The sequence below is a fragment of the Salvelinus sp. IW2-2015 genome, unplaced genomic scaffold, assembly GCF_002910315.2.
Source record: "Salvelinus sp. IW2-2015 unplaced genomic scaffold, ASM291031v2 Un_scaffold2772, whole genome shotgun sequence".
NCBI lineage: Eukaryota > Metazoa > Chordata > Actinopteri > Salmoniformes > Salmonidae > Salvelinus > Salvelinus sp. IW2-2015.
In genome coordinates, this window is record NW_019944074.1 from 8758 (window position 1) to 25495 (window position 16738).

At 43.2% G+C, this 16738-nt stretch overlaps 1 protein-coding gene and 1 long non-coding RNA gene across 2 annotated transcripts; both read right to left on the minus strand.

Moving 5' to 3' along the window:
- Positions 1-7412: 7412 nt before the first annotated feature.
- Positions 7413-9302, minus strand: LOC112074706 (pancreatic secretory granule membrane major glycoprotein GP2-like). The gene is made up of 5 exons (XM_070440632.1): positions 9218-9302; positions 8818-9063; positions 8526-8676; positions 8210-8285; positions 7413-7962 (listed from the first exon to the last, which is right to left on the minus strand). The coding sequence occupies exons 2-5, from the start codon at positions 9015-9017 to the stop codon at positions 7943-7945; spliced, it is 447 nt and encodes a 148-aa protein (XP_070296733.1). The 5' UTR covers positions 9018-9063; positions 9218-9302; the 3' UTR covers positions 7413-7942.
- Positions 9303-12544: 3242 nt separating this feature from the next.
- Positions 12545-16304, minus strand: LOC112074709 (uncharacterized). The gene is made up of 5 exons (XR_002894816.2): positions 16230-16304; positions 15931-15962; positions 15714-15780; positions 13462-13558; positions 12545-12859 (listed from the first exon to the last, which is right to left on the minus strand). It is a non-coding gene; the product is annotated as an uncharacterized lncRNA (long non-coding RNA).
- Positions 16305-16738: the final 434 nt, after the last annotated feature.

Consider the following 16738-nt stretch of genomic DNA (forward strand, 5'->3'; position numbering starts at 1 on the left):
ACCTTCAGTCGTTGGAAATTGCCCCATGATGAACCAGACTGTGGAGCAGGTCTACAATTTTTTTTCTGAAGGTCAGTGCTGATTTCTTTAGATTTTCCCATATGTCAAGCAAAGAGCCACTGAGTTCTGAGGTAGGCCTTGAAATACATCCACAGGTACACCTCCACATTATGAACTCAAATTATGTCAATTAGCCTTTCAGAAGCTTCTAAAGCCATGACATAATTCCTGGAATTTTCCAAGCTGTTTAAAGGCACAGTCAATTGTGTATGTAAAACTTCTGACCCACTGGAATTGTAATACCAGTGAAATATAAGGAAATAATCTGTCTTAAACAATTGTTGGAAAAAATGATCTTGATGTCATACACAAAGTAGATGTCCTAAACCGTCTCGCCAAAACTGTAGTTTGTTAACAAGAAATTTGTGGGTGGTGGAAAAATTTGTTTTAATGGACTCCAACATAAATGTATGTAAACTTCCGACTTCAACTGTACTATAGTTATTTTTAATGAGCACGATGCCGTCTCGTGTGGGATAATAGTGTCACTTTTTTTCAAAATCAGAGGCGCTTCACCCCGTGGCCTAAATTTCATGATCAGAGATTTCAAGTTTCTATGCTTCCATTTTACCCATAACTGATAATAGCGAACAAATAAATACTTTTGCATTTGGGTTGTGGTACACATTAATTCTCATTGGAATAGGCTCAGGGAAACTGGGCGCTATATCAGAGACTTAAATAACAAAATTGGACATTAGTCACAGAATCAGGCACTAATTAACTTCAATCACTGGTTGTTTTACAAACTTAGACCTACATATGATGGGCATTCCTAAAATTCCATTTGGGCGAACTGTAGTACAGTCCAAGTCACATCAAGACGATGCTGACGGCTTTGGAGTCTTTTATTTGTGGTTCTGTCATGGCCAGCCTTGAGTTTCACATCAGGACATGTGATTGTTTTGGTCGGCCGTCTGTTTTTGTCTAGATTTGGTCTGTAATGGACCCGGCCTTTGTCCAAAACATAAAAATCGCTGTAAATGATTGTTCTTTTCAACTTTATTAAGAGACAAAATAACAAGAGATTTTAACATGTTCGGAAAATAGCGTTCTTTCACACGTCCAGAAAATAACATATTTTCACGCATCCTTCATCAAAATAACATATTTTCTACTTTCATTCGAACCGAAAATGTAATCCTGATTTACACGTCCAGAATAAACGATGTTTTCAATGTCTGGAAAATTATGAATTTTTTAAACTTCTGAAAATAAGTATTTTATAACATCCGGAAAAAAATACGTATTTTCACCTTTTGCATTCAGAATCTAAAATGAACCTTAACTTCACAACTGGTAAATAAGTTTTATCGAACGTCTTTTCAAAATTGTTCTTGAGCTATAGTCGAGGACTATTCTAGTTTTGCAGTGTATAGAGGGTACGCAATTTTATTTACTCTGCTTAGGGTGGCAGGTCCTGGTGAAGCTAACATAAATTCAACTACCCTATACTTTGTTGTAATATCCAAACCATAATTGCGTAATAGAAAGTAATGCTAAACTTTCAAGCTGATGCCACCAGCGAACTTTATAAACTCGCTTAAAAAGGTCCCGTCCGCCACGTCTCTTCCCATCAGCGCAAATGTGATGTATCAATTCCTCAGCCAAATCAGTCTAGTCCCTCTTGCTGAGAAGGGTCTATTTGCAGACCATGTTTACTACATGCGGCACCCACTACATGTCGCGCCCATCACTTGTCACTTACTACATGTCGCGCCCACTGCTATTGAGGTTGCTAGCTAGGACATCGGCACACAGTGTCCTTTGCCCCCGCCTGCCGAGCACTGCTTTCCTGTAGTTATTTTAACGTCAAAGTGTGGGTAATCCCTACCCAGTAGTCCCATTCAAGAGTTTGGTTGGTTACACTAGCTAGCTACTTCCCTCGCCGTAACGTTAACAGAACTGCAGGAAAGCAGTGCCCGGCAGGCGGGGGCGAAGTACACTGTGTACCGGTGTCCCCAAGCTAGCTAACAACCTCTTTCTTCTTTGGTGGGGTTTCTCGGTGGTTGGCATCCAATGTCGGTGCATTTTTGTTTTGTTCAGTACAACTGGTTTTCACAGCATTGCAAMCACCTTTGAAAAAAGGTGTGGATAATATGAAGTATTATATTTGTAATATTGTATTATTTRCACCAGCATTTMTTTTGAAAGTTTACACAAATACTGGTATTTTGAAAGTAGGCTATATTTAAATAAATACACGTTTAATAAAATACAAATATAAGTTATTGGAATAAATCACTAGAGTCTGCGAAACAAAATTGGTATCTTGTGCTGGGCAATGGGTTTAATACAGAGTGCTGGTGAATGCTTACTCCACCCACTCCATTCACTGCAAYGCAATAGAGYAGACTGAATATGAAATACTTTGTTCTMCACCCTCTCCATAGCCCCCAATGCAATACACTGTAATWGACTGTACATGGGATACATATTGACTTGTAGAGMGAGAACTTGTCTACCTGTCTCMGCTAAAGTGGGGTGGGAAATACTCAGTAGGGTCTCTACTAACCAAATATATGCACTTTTGTAGGAGGACTGTGTTGTACATATTCATCAGGACTTTGTTCTTTACCCACTCCATAGCTATCTATACCCCCTCCAAGCATCAGATCGTGCGACACAGTCCCTGTTCAAAACTTACCATATTTAGTACGTAGACACCCTACTGAGTATTTCCCACACCACTTTAGCTGAGACAGGTAGACAAGTTCTCTCTCTACAAGTCAATATGTATCCCATGTACAGTCTATTACAGTGTATTGCATTGGGGGCTATAGAGGTGGAAGGTCCTCAACCAACATTAACAATGGAGAGAAGTGGAAGGTCCTCAACCAACATTCTCTCATTACCTAAACGGGAATAAGCCAATCAATCCTTTACCTGAGTTGTCTGCAGTAACATGCTTAAAGAACAGGAGCATCATCAGAACACCCGATGACGTCATTCTGTTCAGCTTCTCTTCAGATCAGACACACGACTGAAAAATAAAGAAATAAAAAATAATATATCTATTTTTTGGTACATATATGCCAAAGGGACACTTCCGACAGAGGAAGTTGATAAAAAAAATGCTTCTTTAATCATAAAACAAACGTGTTTCGGCCTAATAGTCTTCATCAGGGTCAAAACATGATAAAGGCTAACGAGCGAAACAACAAGTTTTAAGTTTTATAATTGAAGGAGCGTTTACAATAACTAATTATCCACTTCCAGAGTTCCTGAATTCCCCCTTCACTTCAGTTTGTGGCAAAATCAAATAATAAAATGTGAAGTATTTTCATGCAGAATGAATAAGCTATAGTTGAAACTAAGGAAAAAGACATCGCTCACTTACCAATCAGCATATGATGGATTTGAACCATTGAGCTAGAGAATATATCCACTAGTTTTTCAGGGGAGGAGGGGGTGGTGGGGGCATCATGTGACTACAGTAAAGGGATGTTGTTTTTAACGGAGTTACTAATTAATCGTTACTAATGAACTATTAGAAATATAATCTATGCCAGTTAGCTTGTGCCAATGTGCCCATGGTGATGACACTGAAACATTGAACAACTGAATAAAGTGTATTGTTTAAAGCAGTGTTTCCCAATACAAAAGGCGTGGGGGGGTGGATACATTTCGTCCTAGCACCGAACACATTTGATTCAACTAATCAAATCACCATCAATCAATTTGATCTGAATCAGGTATGTTAGCACATTGGAAAAATGTGTCCCGTTTGGGTCCCAGGACCAGGATTGGGAAACACTGCTTTAAAGGGACATTTCACTCATAAATGAAAGACTTTCAGACCTCAAAAGTAGACTAATGTCAAGATGAAACCCACCACATCAGTTGGGCAGATCTTGCCATATGCCTCAATCCAAAGGCTTTTCTTCAGTGCTTATCTTTTCCATTCACTTTGGGTTGAGTCATACAGCTGAATCTACATCTTGACATTAGTTAACTTTGGAAGTCTGAAAACTGAAAATGTCTGACAAACATTTTAGTTGAAAGTGTAATGCTCTTTATTTACTGTATGGAGCTGAACTAATGAGCCATCACTCAGAGATTGTGTTATGTTGGTCGTCTGTCATTGATAATAAGTCATGATATAGGTCATACTGGTCGGAGCCAGAAGGGCCCATTGGGCAGGAGCCTATCGGTCGTTATTATGTGGGCAAGTGGTAAAGTCAGAAGCCCGCCTATTTTAAAAATGTATCTTCTTATAATCTGATTTTCAACCTACCTTAACCACACTGCTTACTTTATGCCTAACCATTACCAACACTGCTTACTTTATGCCTAACCTTAACCACACTGCTTACTTTATGCCTAACCATAACTTTAAATGAAGACCAAAAAGCCTAACCCTAACCCTAACCCTAACCTAAACTTAACCCTAACCCTAACCCTACCCTAACCTTAACCACATGCTGTTACTTTAATGCTAACCATACCTTTAAATGAAGACCAAAAACGCCATTTTGATTTCCTCTTTCTGTAGCCCAGGTGTTTCCCAATCCTGGTCCTGGGATCCAAAGAGAGGCACGTTTTTGGTTTCGTCCTGTACTAACACCCTGACTGAAATCGAATGCTTGATGATGATGATGATGATGATGATGTTGATTAGTGGAATGAAGTTGTGAGTGCTAGGGTAAACACAACAATGTATACCCTTTTGGTCCCCAGGACCAGATTGAGAAACAATGAGTGGTGTGAGGCAGCTTGATGTACCAGACAACCCCTCTGGACAGGACACTAGTTCTTCTTGTTTTCTGTGGGGTCGAGGCAGCCATTGTATGTACCAGTACAGTACCCTGGACAGGACACTAGTCTATCTCTGTTTCTGTGGGTGAGGTGAGGCAGCTTGATGTACCAGTACACCCACTGGACAGGAACATATGCTGTCTCCTGTCTCTGTAGGGTGAGGCACCTTGATTGCCAGTACACCCCCTGGACAGGACACTAGTTATCTCCTGTCTCTGTAGGGTGAGGGCAGCTTGATGTCCAGTACACCCACTGGACAGGACACTAGTCTGTCTCCTGTCTCTGTAGGGTGAGGCAGCTGATGTGTATCAGTACGACCCTGGACAGGACACTAGTCAATCCTCCTGTCTCTGTAGGGTGAGGCAGCTTGATGTATCAGTACGACCCCTGGACAGGAACTAGTCTATCTCCTGTCTCTGTAGGGTGAGACAGCTTGATGTACCAGTACACCACTGGACAGGACACTAGTCTATCTCCTGTTACTGTAGTGAGGCAGCTTGATGTAGCCAGTAAACCCCCTGGAAAGATGCTGTCACACTGATACAAGTTACATTTTATTGGAGAACTCAATATCTTCTCCCATGATAAACTTCTGAGTTGTGCTCACAATCCATTTTACGCACAAACTACACATCCACACTCATCTCTGCCTCCTTCTTCTCTCTTTCTCTCTCTCTCTCTCTCTCTCTCTCTCTCGTTCTCTTTTCTCTCTCTAGTCTTTCTGCCTCTTCGGTCACTACTGACTCTCATCATCTGCCTCTCTCCTGATCCTCTCTCAGACCTGCATCGTGACCCTCTGTACAAAGAGTGAAATAAAATGGCTTTGGTCTTATTCTGATAATGGGCTCATGCTACACACTAACGTCAGAGTCCATCCCACCTCCACCACCTACCTCTTCTCTCTCTCTCTCTCTCTCTCCACTCTCTCCCACACACAGGCACAAAGGCTCTCTCTCGCCCTTTCTCTCACAACCACACACACACAGTGTCTATAAACGTGTTGTAATTGTCATTAGTCAGTTACGCAAGCAACTCTTATCTTTATACTGTACAAACAACCGCTGGTCCATTCTCAAAAACCTCATAAAATGAGCCTACTGTAATCTTATGGTCAGATGAATAAATGCACAACTGAGTGAAATAGGACACCACACAAACAAGACGCAAGCAAGCATGCACGCACACACACACACACACACACACACACACACACACACACACCACACACCCACACACACACACACACACACACACACACACAACACACCACACACACACCTGGATCAGTCCAAGGCCTGTTATAGAGCAGCTATCTTTTGATGTATGTTTGTGTGTTGAATGGATTGAATCCAGCCCAGTACAGGGCCTGAAGGCAACACCCACATTGAGTTTCACTGTAACAATGGAGAGGAGGAAGGTCCTCAACCAACAGTAACAATGGAGAGAGGAGGAAGGTCCTCAACCAACAGTAACAATGGAGAGAGGAGGAAGGTCCTCAACCAACAGTAACAATGGAGAGAGTGGAAGGTCCTCAACCAACAGTAACAATGGAGAGAGGTGGAAGGTCCTCAACCAACAGTAACAATGGAGAGAAGTGGAAGGTCCTCAACCAACAGTAACAATGGAGAGAGTGGAAGGTCCTCAACCAACAGTAACAATGGAGAGAGGTGGAAGGTCCTCAACCAACAGTAACAATGGAGAGAGGTGAAGGTCCTCAACCAACAGTAAACATGGAGAGAAGTGGAAGGTTCCACCAACAGTAACAATGGAGAGAGTGGAGGTCCTCAACCAACAGTAACAATGGAGAGAGGTGGAAGGTCCTCAACCAACAGTAACAATGGAGAGAGGTGGAAGGTCCTCAACCAACAGTAACAATGGAGAGAAGTGGAAGGTCCTCAACCAACAGTAACAATGGAGAGAGGTGGAAGGTCCTCAACCAACAGTAACAATGGAGAGAGGTGGAAGGTCCTCAACCAACAGTAACAATGGAGAGAGGGAGGAAGGTCCTCAACCAACAGTAACATGGAGAGAGGTGGAAGGTCTCACACAGTAACAATGGAGAGAGGGAAGGTCCTCAACCAACAGTAACAATGGAGAGAGGTGGAAGGTCCTCAACCAACAGTAACAATGGAGAGAGGAGGAAGGTCCTCAACCAACAGTAACAATGAAGAGAAGTGGAAGGTCCTCAACCAACAGTAACAATGGAGAGAGGTGGAAGGTCCTCAACCAACAGTAACAATGGAGTCATAAGAAAGGAGCATCATAAACTACTACTCAGACTGTCATGGTCATTCTGAAGTCTTTCATTGTGTTCTTCTACAGTGGAACTTAAACAGCACTATTTCAATACACCAATCAGTCTTCCTGCTTTGGTAAAACAACCCAGGAAGTGTTCAGTACATTAACTAAATACATATCATGAATGTCACTTGTCTTTAACAAGTTTAGCCAGTTTTCCCAAAATCCTCTATGGTCAATTAGTCCCCCGTTGTTCTGCCTTTTGTAAATATGTGTTTAACCTGCCTTACAATAAATATAGACATGTTTATTTCTATGTTTACAACCTGTTAAATAGACAATCATTAGACAATGAGCATCATCATACAGAGTTATTTATTGACATCATCAAATCACAGCATACACACACAGCAACTCAGGTTAGGGGAAATGATCAGTCCTAAAACAATGCAAGTCTATGTGTATACAACATACGCAGTACAATGAAATCACACTGTAGTGCATCAATTCATTACTTAGAATCTGAACATACACACACAGCAACTCAGGTTTGGTTGGAACTTGCAATGATTTGAGGAAATGATCATTCCTAAAACAATGCAAGTCTATGTGTATACAACATACACAGTACAATGAAATCACACTGTAGTGCAGCAATTCATTACTAGAATCAAAGTATTTCTGTGCCCTTGAAAGTTACACTGGGCTGTAGGTTGGGATGGAGATCAGGGGAGTAGTGCAGGAGGGAACCCATCCTTCATATGCTGGGGGTCCCAAGGCTCACTCCAGACTCTGGGCCCCTGCCATCCTTCATATGCTGGGGGTCCCAAGGCTCACTCCAGACTCTGGCCCCCTGCCATCCTTCATATGCTGGGGGTCCCAAGGCTCACTCCAGGCTCTGGGCCCCTGGGGGCCAAAGATAATCTGACTGTTAGAGAGGAAACACACCAGAACGACAGTTCCTCTGACCAGACCATCATTTTCCTGATCATTTCCCAAAGAATCTACATGTTGAATCTGTGAAACAGCCACCGTTCTCTGGCACCCAGCAGGTGGTCGCTAAAACACAGCTTGGCGACAGCAGTCAGCTACTTATTGCCTAAAGCCTTGGTGGTATATTAGCTTATGAACTAAACTKGAATGAAWTACTCACAGCTGATTGGCCCGATGGCTMTGGGCTTGAGGAGGACAGTATCAGACACAGAGCGAGATTTCCTTCCAGAGCACACCTGTAGAGAGAAAGAGACAAACCACTACGTCAGAGAGACCAACCACTACGTCAGAGAGACCAACCACTACGTCAGAGAGACCAACCACTACGTCAGAGAGACAAACCACTACGTSAGAGAGACCAACCACTACGTCAGAGAGACCAAGCACTACGTCAGAGAGACCAAGCACTGCGTCATAGAGACTAAACACAAAAGTCAAAGAGTCAGAGAGAGACTGTGGAGGAGTTGAGGACTCACTGGAGTGCAGGAGGAGCTCCTCTGGTCACACAGGCTGAGGCTGCAGTGCAGGAAGAAGTAACGGTAGTCCACCTGCAACGCAGCAGAGAAGCGAGCCCTGAGGGACGAGCCGCTTTCCTCCACGGTCACCTGGGTACGATTTGTAGKACACCTGGGAGAAGAGCCAAGAAAMWGCAAARGGTTCAAGGCATGCACGGCTACACAGACCGTACACAGCAACAAACATACCATACTTCACACACAAAACAAACACACATAGACATGCAAACAGCTGATGAATAGAGTCATGGACCTGTCCTGAATCATGTAGGTCCGTGGGAGATTATCAGGGTTGGGGGATTGGTTGGCATAGCAGTCCCTTAGAACAACAACAAAACGCTCCATCCCGGACTCCTCTACGGACACGCCCACGCGCAGAGTGGAACCAATCGGCAGGAGGACTTCACCAGCTGGGTAAGACTCTGTGTAGTTGGAGTTACGATACAGAAACATGGAGGCTCTGGCCTTGGCACCGACTCCAACAGCTCCACGACTATTCCTATCAAGAGTGAACATTGAAGCAAATGACATCAGATATTAGACAGTTTGATAACTTCGAATATCAAAGTTATTACAAAAAACGTGTGAACAAATCTTTTATTATGAACCTTTATTTAACTAGGCAAGTCAGTTAAGAACAAATTCTTATTTACAATGACGGCCTACACCAGCCAAACACGGACGACGCTGGGACAATTGTGCGCCACCCTATGGGACTCCCAATCACAGCCGGTTGTGATACAGCCTGGATTTGAAACAGGGTGTCTGCAGTGACGCCTCTAGCCCTGCTTAGACCGCTGCTCCACCCGGGAGCCACCCTTAAGACTTCCAAACACTTATTATATATGAACTCTTAACTCTTCATGTAGGTGTTTCATGTATAACAATATCTTCAATTGGAAAACCAGAAGACAGAATTATTCAAAAACAGTTGATTTCATAATGACTGTTCTGTCAGAATAAACTTAATAAACATTCTGTGTATTTTCTCACAGTAGGTAGGGTTGATGGCCACATTCAGACTGCTCTCTGTCCCCAGAGGTAGACACAGGAGAGAGGAAAGCTCACGGGTCGGAGAGAGAGCTTCCTCCCATCTACTGGATAAACAAATAAGCTGTTGGAGTAGACAGATGGGTGTGTTAGCTGAAATAGAAGAAAAGTTCCAGGTAATAAATAGACTCAACATAGAATACATAACGACAGAATGTTTACTAACAGAAAACCTACTAACATTAAGGTCTTATACACAGACCTACTAACATTAAGGTCTTATACACAGACCTACTAACATTAAGGTCTTATACCACAGACCTACTAACATTAAGGTCTTATACACAGACCTACTAACATTAAGGTCTTATACACAGACCTACTAACATTAAGTCTTATACACAGACCTACTAACATTAAGGTCTTATACACAGACCTACTAACATTAAGGTCTTATACACAGACCTACTAACATTAAGGATCAGTATAGTCTAAACTCTCCAGGTGAACAACCTCCAGGTCAGACATCAGTCACGGTAACTGTTCTCACCTCCAGAGTGTTCCCCACAGCGTCCCTCCCGCGCTCCACCTGGTACCACACCGTGCCGTTACGTCCTGGTGGCGGAGCCAAGCGTCCGTCAGCCAGGTGCAGAGGAAGCGTTCAGACCAGCCGGCCTCAGGTTAGACCCACCTGTATACTCAGCACACACCTGTATGCATCTCTGGACCACACACCACCTCTCAAGAACGGCGATGGATAGGAGAACTTCGGTCACGGTCAAATGGTAACAGTTACCGAAAAGCGCTGGTGTAAGTGAATGGGCCTGTTATAAAAAAGGTAAGAATAAGAAGGCGAAGAAAAGCTAAAACGAGACAAACACAACGGAACAGAGGGGCACGCCAACACACACACGCACACCCACGCGAAAAATGACGCGCACGCGCCAGGGGACACAACAGGGTTAGCAACCAGGACGGAAGAAGGAGCTGGCCGGCAGCCAACCCCAGCCCGAGGGTGGGAGGACACGCAAGGGCACGCAACCAAACCGGACGACACGCACAACTGGAACCACGGAATAAAGAGCAGCCACGGCAGACAACCAACAAGAAAGCCCAAAAAAAAAAAGGCCACAGCGAGCAAAACGAAGGGAAAGAAGGAAAGAAGCAAAACAACGAACCAAACGCGAAAAGCCACAACAACACACAGAAAAGATGAAAGGAGTGCCCAACAATAATGCTCAAAACAAGAAACGAGCCACCACAAAGACTACAGCACCGCCCTCGACGGACCACCAACGAGTACCAGGAGACCCCACGCCAAGCTAACACACCAAGCCAGTGACAGTAGACTGAGGGGCGGCGCGCGGGCAAGCCGGAACAGCCCCGCGCGGAGGGCCGAACACCGACGCCAAAGGCAAGTCCCGCGTCAACCATCAGAAGCACACACGGCAAAACACCACAGGATCGGACACGATCAGGGGAGTGCCACTGACGGACGGAGGAGGATCCGAGGCGATCAATAGCCCAGTAAGTAACATCAAAAAACGCAGAACACAGCGAACAGCAGAACACCGCCAACACCACCCAAGCAAGCGAACAACGATGTGAAGCAGAGGAAAGGCGGACGGGAAAGAAGTCAAAGACAAATATAGAATGACAGAACACCGAGGCGCAAAGAACCAATAAAAAGAAAGCAACGAGGTAGAACTAAAGAAAAAGAGAAACGGGAGAGAAGGGAGAAAAATAAAAAAGCTAGAACGGTGAGCGGAGGAACGGAAACACAGAAGAACAAAACACAAAGAAATCAAAAGAAGAAGAGAAAAGGGAAGTAGAGAAGAAAATGAAGAGAGGAAGAGAGACAAAACAAAGAGATACCAAAATGATGTCGCCAGGCTGTCAAGAGTCGCGAACTAGTGCATGCAGAGCACTCGATTCCTATACTACACTGGTATTCTGTTGTGGAATGTACTCCCAACTGCCTATAAAACTATCGTTCCCAAGTCCCGGAAGGTTTAAAGGATTAGGAATACAGAGTTTCGATCTTTGGACAAAGCATTGAGTAAGCTCTTAGGTGGGAACTGTCATTAATGCCTCTGCATTAATCACGAAAATGAAGGACAAGAGGCTCTTGGCTCCGCGAGGCCGTCTTAGCTGTAAGAGATTTTGTGATAATAAATCAATAGAAATATTATCATGTTACCATAGAGGAACAAAATGAACGGATCAGAACAGGTTGGACTGTATTTCGATATTCCCAAATCATCTATTTGTTTAGTTAATTTAATGCGTAGTAATATAGCATTGTTGTATTATCTCAGAATGTGAAATATGTATTAACCATCAGAAGTTGGAGAAAACGTTGGACATGGATTAGATCCCCGGGTCTGTAACTCAGTGCATCTTTTCCACCAATAAGTCAATCAATCACCTGAGGATACGATGGGTTCTTCTTAACACTCACCTTTCTCTCACACCTCCAGGTGATCTTATCCTCATCTACAGGTGTCATCATCTCTACCAGGTAGAAACACACCTTGGTGTTGACGTCTGGAAAGGCAGAGGGGAGGGGCGTTCATGGATTTGCGCGACTAGTACACACTCAGGTTATACGACTGATGTACAATGTATTTGTCACTACGGTTGTAAACCACAACTGAGTTGCACAAAAATGTTTACGCAACCGTTGTGGAGTGTCTAAGTCTCTCTTGACATACTGTCAGTATATATACAGAGACTTGGTTCTGGTTCAGAGCTGAATTGGACACCTTGGACATTCTTAATGTCTTTAAGAAACAGTGACAATGACATTATGATGGTACATACCTGCACAGTAGGCCAAGTGCAGCTTATTGCAGGAACAACTTGTAGACATAGTAGTTTCCATAGCAGGCTTTGACATGGATGGGATTTTGTTTAAACCAGCAGCAGTTACCAGACCAGCTCCCACAGACGCCCTCTGAACACCCTGTCTGACACCTGGGGATGGGGCTCTTGAGCCACAGGGGGGCGGGGTTCCACACATGTTAATCTTCACCACACCTTTCTGGCATCTGAACGCTGGTGTGCCCCAGGAACAGGCGATACCAGCCCTTAAAGTTGATGCTCTGGTCGCAGTGTAAGCCCCATTAACCTGGATTGTTGTTTAGTTGTTGTGGTGGCACGCCAGTCGTCATTCAGTGCGGTGTAGTTCGGGCAGGGTCTGCACAGCGAAGTGTTCCACCAACACTGATAACTGATACAGTCCTGTCCCACTGGACACTGTGTGCCCCCACAGCTAAACTGGATAGATTTGGCAACAGTCACACCTGCGAAAACAACCCCCCCCCCATGAAAACGTATGATATCCCTGGGCTCTGGTCAAAGGTAGTGCACTATACAATCATTAGGAAGCCCTGTGGGATGCAGCCCAATGTCTCTCTCTCCAGAGTTGAAACTCTGGCAATAAAGAGAACGAGGGTGATATCTACATCCTGAACTTGAGAATAAGGCTAAAATAATGAATACAGTGTGTCACACCCTGATCTGATTCACCTGTCCTTGTGATTGTCTCCACCCCCTACAGGTGTCGCTTATTATCCCTGGTGTATATATCCCTGTGTTTCCTGTCTCTCTGTGCCAATCCGTACCTGCCTGCCTGACCGTTCTGCCTGCCCTGACCTCAAGCCTGCCTGCCACTCTGTACCCCTTTTGGATTGTTCAATAAATATCAAAGACTCAAACCATCTGCCACCGGTGTCTGCATCTGTGTCTCGCCTTGTGTCCGTATACAGTGAGATAAAGGAATGAGAGACCTGCACACGGAACGTTGCTGTTTTGGCTGCGGGAATAAAGCACTGGGGAGCAACAATATTCTGAGTGAAGCTCTCATTCCGTTACCTAAACGGGAATAAGCCAATCAACCCTTTACCTGAGTTGTCTGCAGTAACATGCTTAAAGAACAGGAGCATCATCAGAACACACGATGACATCATTCTGTTCAGCTTCTCTTCAGATCAGACACACGACTGAAAGAAATTATACAAAGAAGAAGTGTAAAAATGTGAATTCACTGAYGAGCAAAGTGAGGGGGGCAGTGGAAACGCGTCTCAAACAGTATTGATGAATATACCATCAATGTGATAAACAGCAACACACTCAGAGCTTGTCAAAGGTTAAAACACAGTCAGGTTGAGTAAGTAGCGTCATCACACTCCAAAGCCATTGTAATACAGTTGAAGTCGGAGGTTTACATACACCTTAGCCAAAGACATTTAAACTCAGTTTTTCACAATTCCTGACATTTAATCCTAGTAAAWATTSCCTGTCTTAGGTCAGTTAGGATCACCACTATTTTGAGAATGTGAAATGTCAGAATAATAGCTGAGAGAATMATTTATTTCAGCTTTTATTTCTTTCATCACATTCCCAGTGGGTCAGAAGTTTACATACACTCAATTAGTACTTGGTAGCGTTGCCTTTAAATTGTTTAACTTGGGTCAAGGTAGCCTTCCACAACCTTTCCACAATAAGTTGGGTGATTTTGGCCCATTCCTCCTGACAGAGCTGGTGTAACGAGTCAGGTTTGTAGGCCTTCTTGCTCGCACACGCTTTTTCAGTTATGCCCACAAATTGTCGATAAGATTGAGTCAGGGCTTGTGATGGACACTCCAATAACTTGACTTTGTTGTCCTTAAGCCATTTTGCCACAACTTTGGAAGTATGCTTGGGGTAATTGTCCATTTGGAAGACCCATTTGTGACCAAGCTTTAACTTCCTGACTGATGTCTTGAGATGTTGCTTCAATATATCCACATAATTTCCCTCCGCCATCATATTTGTGAAGTGCATCATTCCCTCCTGCAGCAAAGCACCCCCACAACATGATGCTGCCACCCCCGTGCTTCACAGTTGGGATGGGTTCTTCGGCTTGCAAGCGACCCCGTTTTCCTCCAAACATAACGATGGTCATTATGGCCAAACAGCTATACAGGTAAACCTTCAAGTGACTCAAATAATGTCAATTAGACCATCAGAAGCTTCGAAGCCATGACATCATTTTCTGGAATTTTCCAAGCTGTTTAAAAAGGTTCTTCCATGAGCCGAGTACAGGTCCTACTTCGCGCCAGGGAGAAAAAAAAAAGTGCGCACGTCTCAGTCCAAGAGGTTGTGTTCAGTCCCTGATCGAGATAATCAAGTGATTTCTTCTCTCACTTCCACATGACACCCAGGCGAAGGCGTATGACGTGTTTCTACAGTCATAAGTGACATGCCCTTTTATAGACAAGCTCTTGAAGAGAGAGTTCGCTTTTGGAAATCTCACTTCCGGTTAGAAATGGTCTGTAAAAGGAGTTCTGTTTCACTTAGAGAAATAATTCAAACGTTTTTAGAAAACTAGAGACTGTTTTCTATCCAATAGTAATAATAATATGCATATTGTACGAGCAAGAATGAGTACGAGGCCGTTTAAAAATCATACGATTTTCACCAAAAGTGAAAATAGCACCCCCTGGTCCTCAACAGGTTAAAGGCACAGTCAACTTAGTGTATGTAAACTTCTGACCCACTGGAATTGTGATACAGTGAATTATAAGTGAAATAATCTGTCTGTAAACAATTACTTGTGTCATGCACAAAGTAGATGTCCTAACCGACATGCCAAAACTATAGTTTGTTAACAATACATTTGTGGAGTGGTTGAAAAATGAGTTTTAATGACTCCAACATAAGTGTAGTTAAACTTCCGACTTCAACTGTATGTTACGCAAACATAAACTACATTATAAACCGGGTGGTTCRAACCCTGAATTCTGATTGGCTGAAAGCCATGGTATATCAATCAATCAATCAATCAAATGCATTTATAAAGCCATTTTTACATCAGCCGATGTCACAAATGGCTATACCACGTGAATGACAAAACCTGTCTTTTTACTGCTCTAATTACGTTGGTAACCAGTTTATAAAAGCAATAAGCCACCTCGTGGGTTTGTGATATTTGGCCAGTACACCAAGGCTAAGGGCTGTGTCCAGGCACTCTGCGTTGCGTCGTGCTTAACAACAGCCCTTGGATGTGGTATATTGGCCATATACCACACCTCCTCGTTATTGCTTAATTATATTATTGAAATCGTATTTTGGTTAGGACAAAGTGGATTCTTCTAGTTGAGAGAGAGCACTTACCTCTGTGAACTGATTTCAGTGGCCTTCGATGTGACTGATTGGTTGTTAATTGTCTTCTCAGATATCTCTACAGATACAATACAGCATTAACCAAATACAGACACAGATATTCATGCTGTAGTACTGTAGTACTGTAGTACTGTAATACTGTAATACTGTAGTACTGTATTACTGTAGTACTGTAGTACTGTAATACTGAGGAAATTATAAAACCTACCTTTTTGTGATGATTTTGGTTACCACGGACACCTGTGGTACAACATTGCAAGGGGAGAGAGGGGTTTGATTTAGCTAATAACTCACTATTAACAGTCAAATCTTCCCCAAATAACTGGCCCAGTCAATCAGGAGAGATGTCCTATTTGGGTGCCTTCAAAGCAGAAGTCGTGAAATGCATGTCTAACGCAGGGCTGATAGAAACGCTGTTCTCTGTTCTCTGGAGTTGACGGAGGAGTCTTTATATCTTTCCTGACGGACAGCGCATCACAATCTCAGAAACAATAAAGTACATCTTACCAGTCTGGAGTGAGCCTTTGTTTGTGGTAGAAAGGAACCAAGCCTGCTTGATTTATATACATATGCCGAAGAGGGAAATGACTGTTTCAAATGGTAAAATTAATATTTGAAATTCAAATAAGAGCAAACATCTTCACACCTTGTCTGGGAAGGGAAGTAGATCAGAGTGACGTCTCTGGTGTGGTGCCATTAGGCATGAACGACAAGCAAAGGTATAGAATTGATGTTTAAATGAGATTATTTGTGGATAAAAGTGGGTGAATGCAGCAGACCAATAGTCTAAGAATCTCTCTGTTGATTCAAGACAGAGAAAAGACAACAGCAAGTGTGATTTTCAGTGGGTGCTACTGTAAGGTACATTTATCAAAGTTCATTTTCAGCCTTGTAGACCATTAAATATCTTGCAAAATATTAATCTTTGTTTGCTTAAATGTCTAATTTATCATTTTGTTTTCAAAGTTCTCTTWAAACATTTGCCTAAAACTTTGGGAAATGTTTTGTTGGATTGA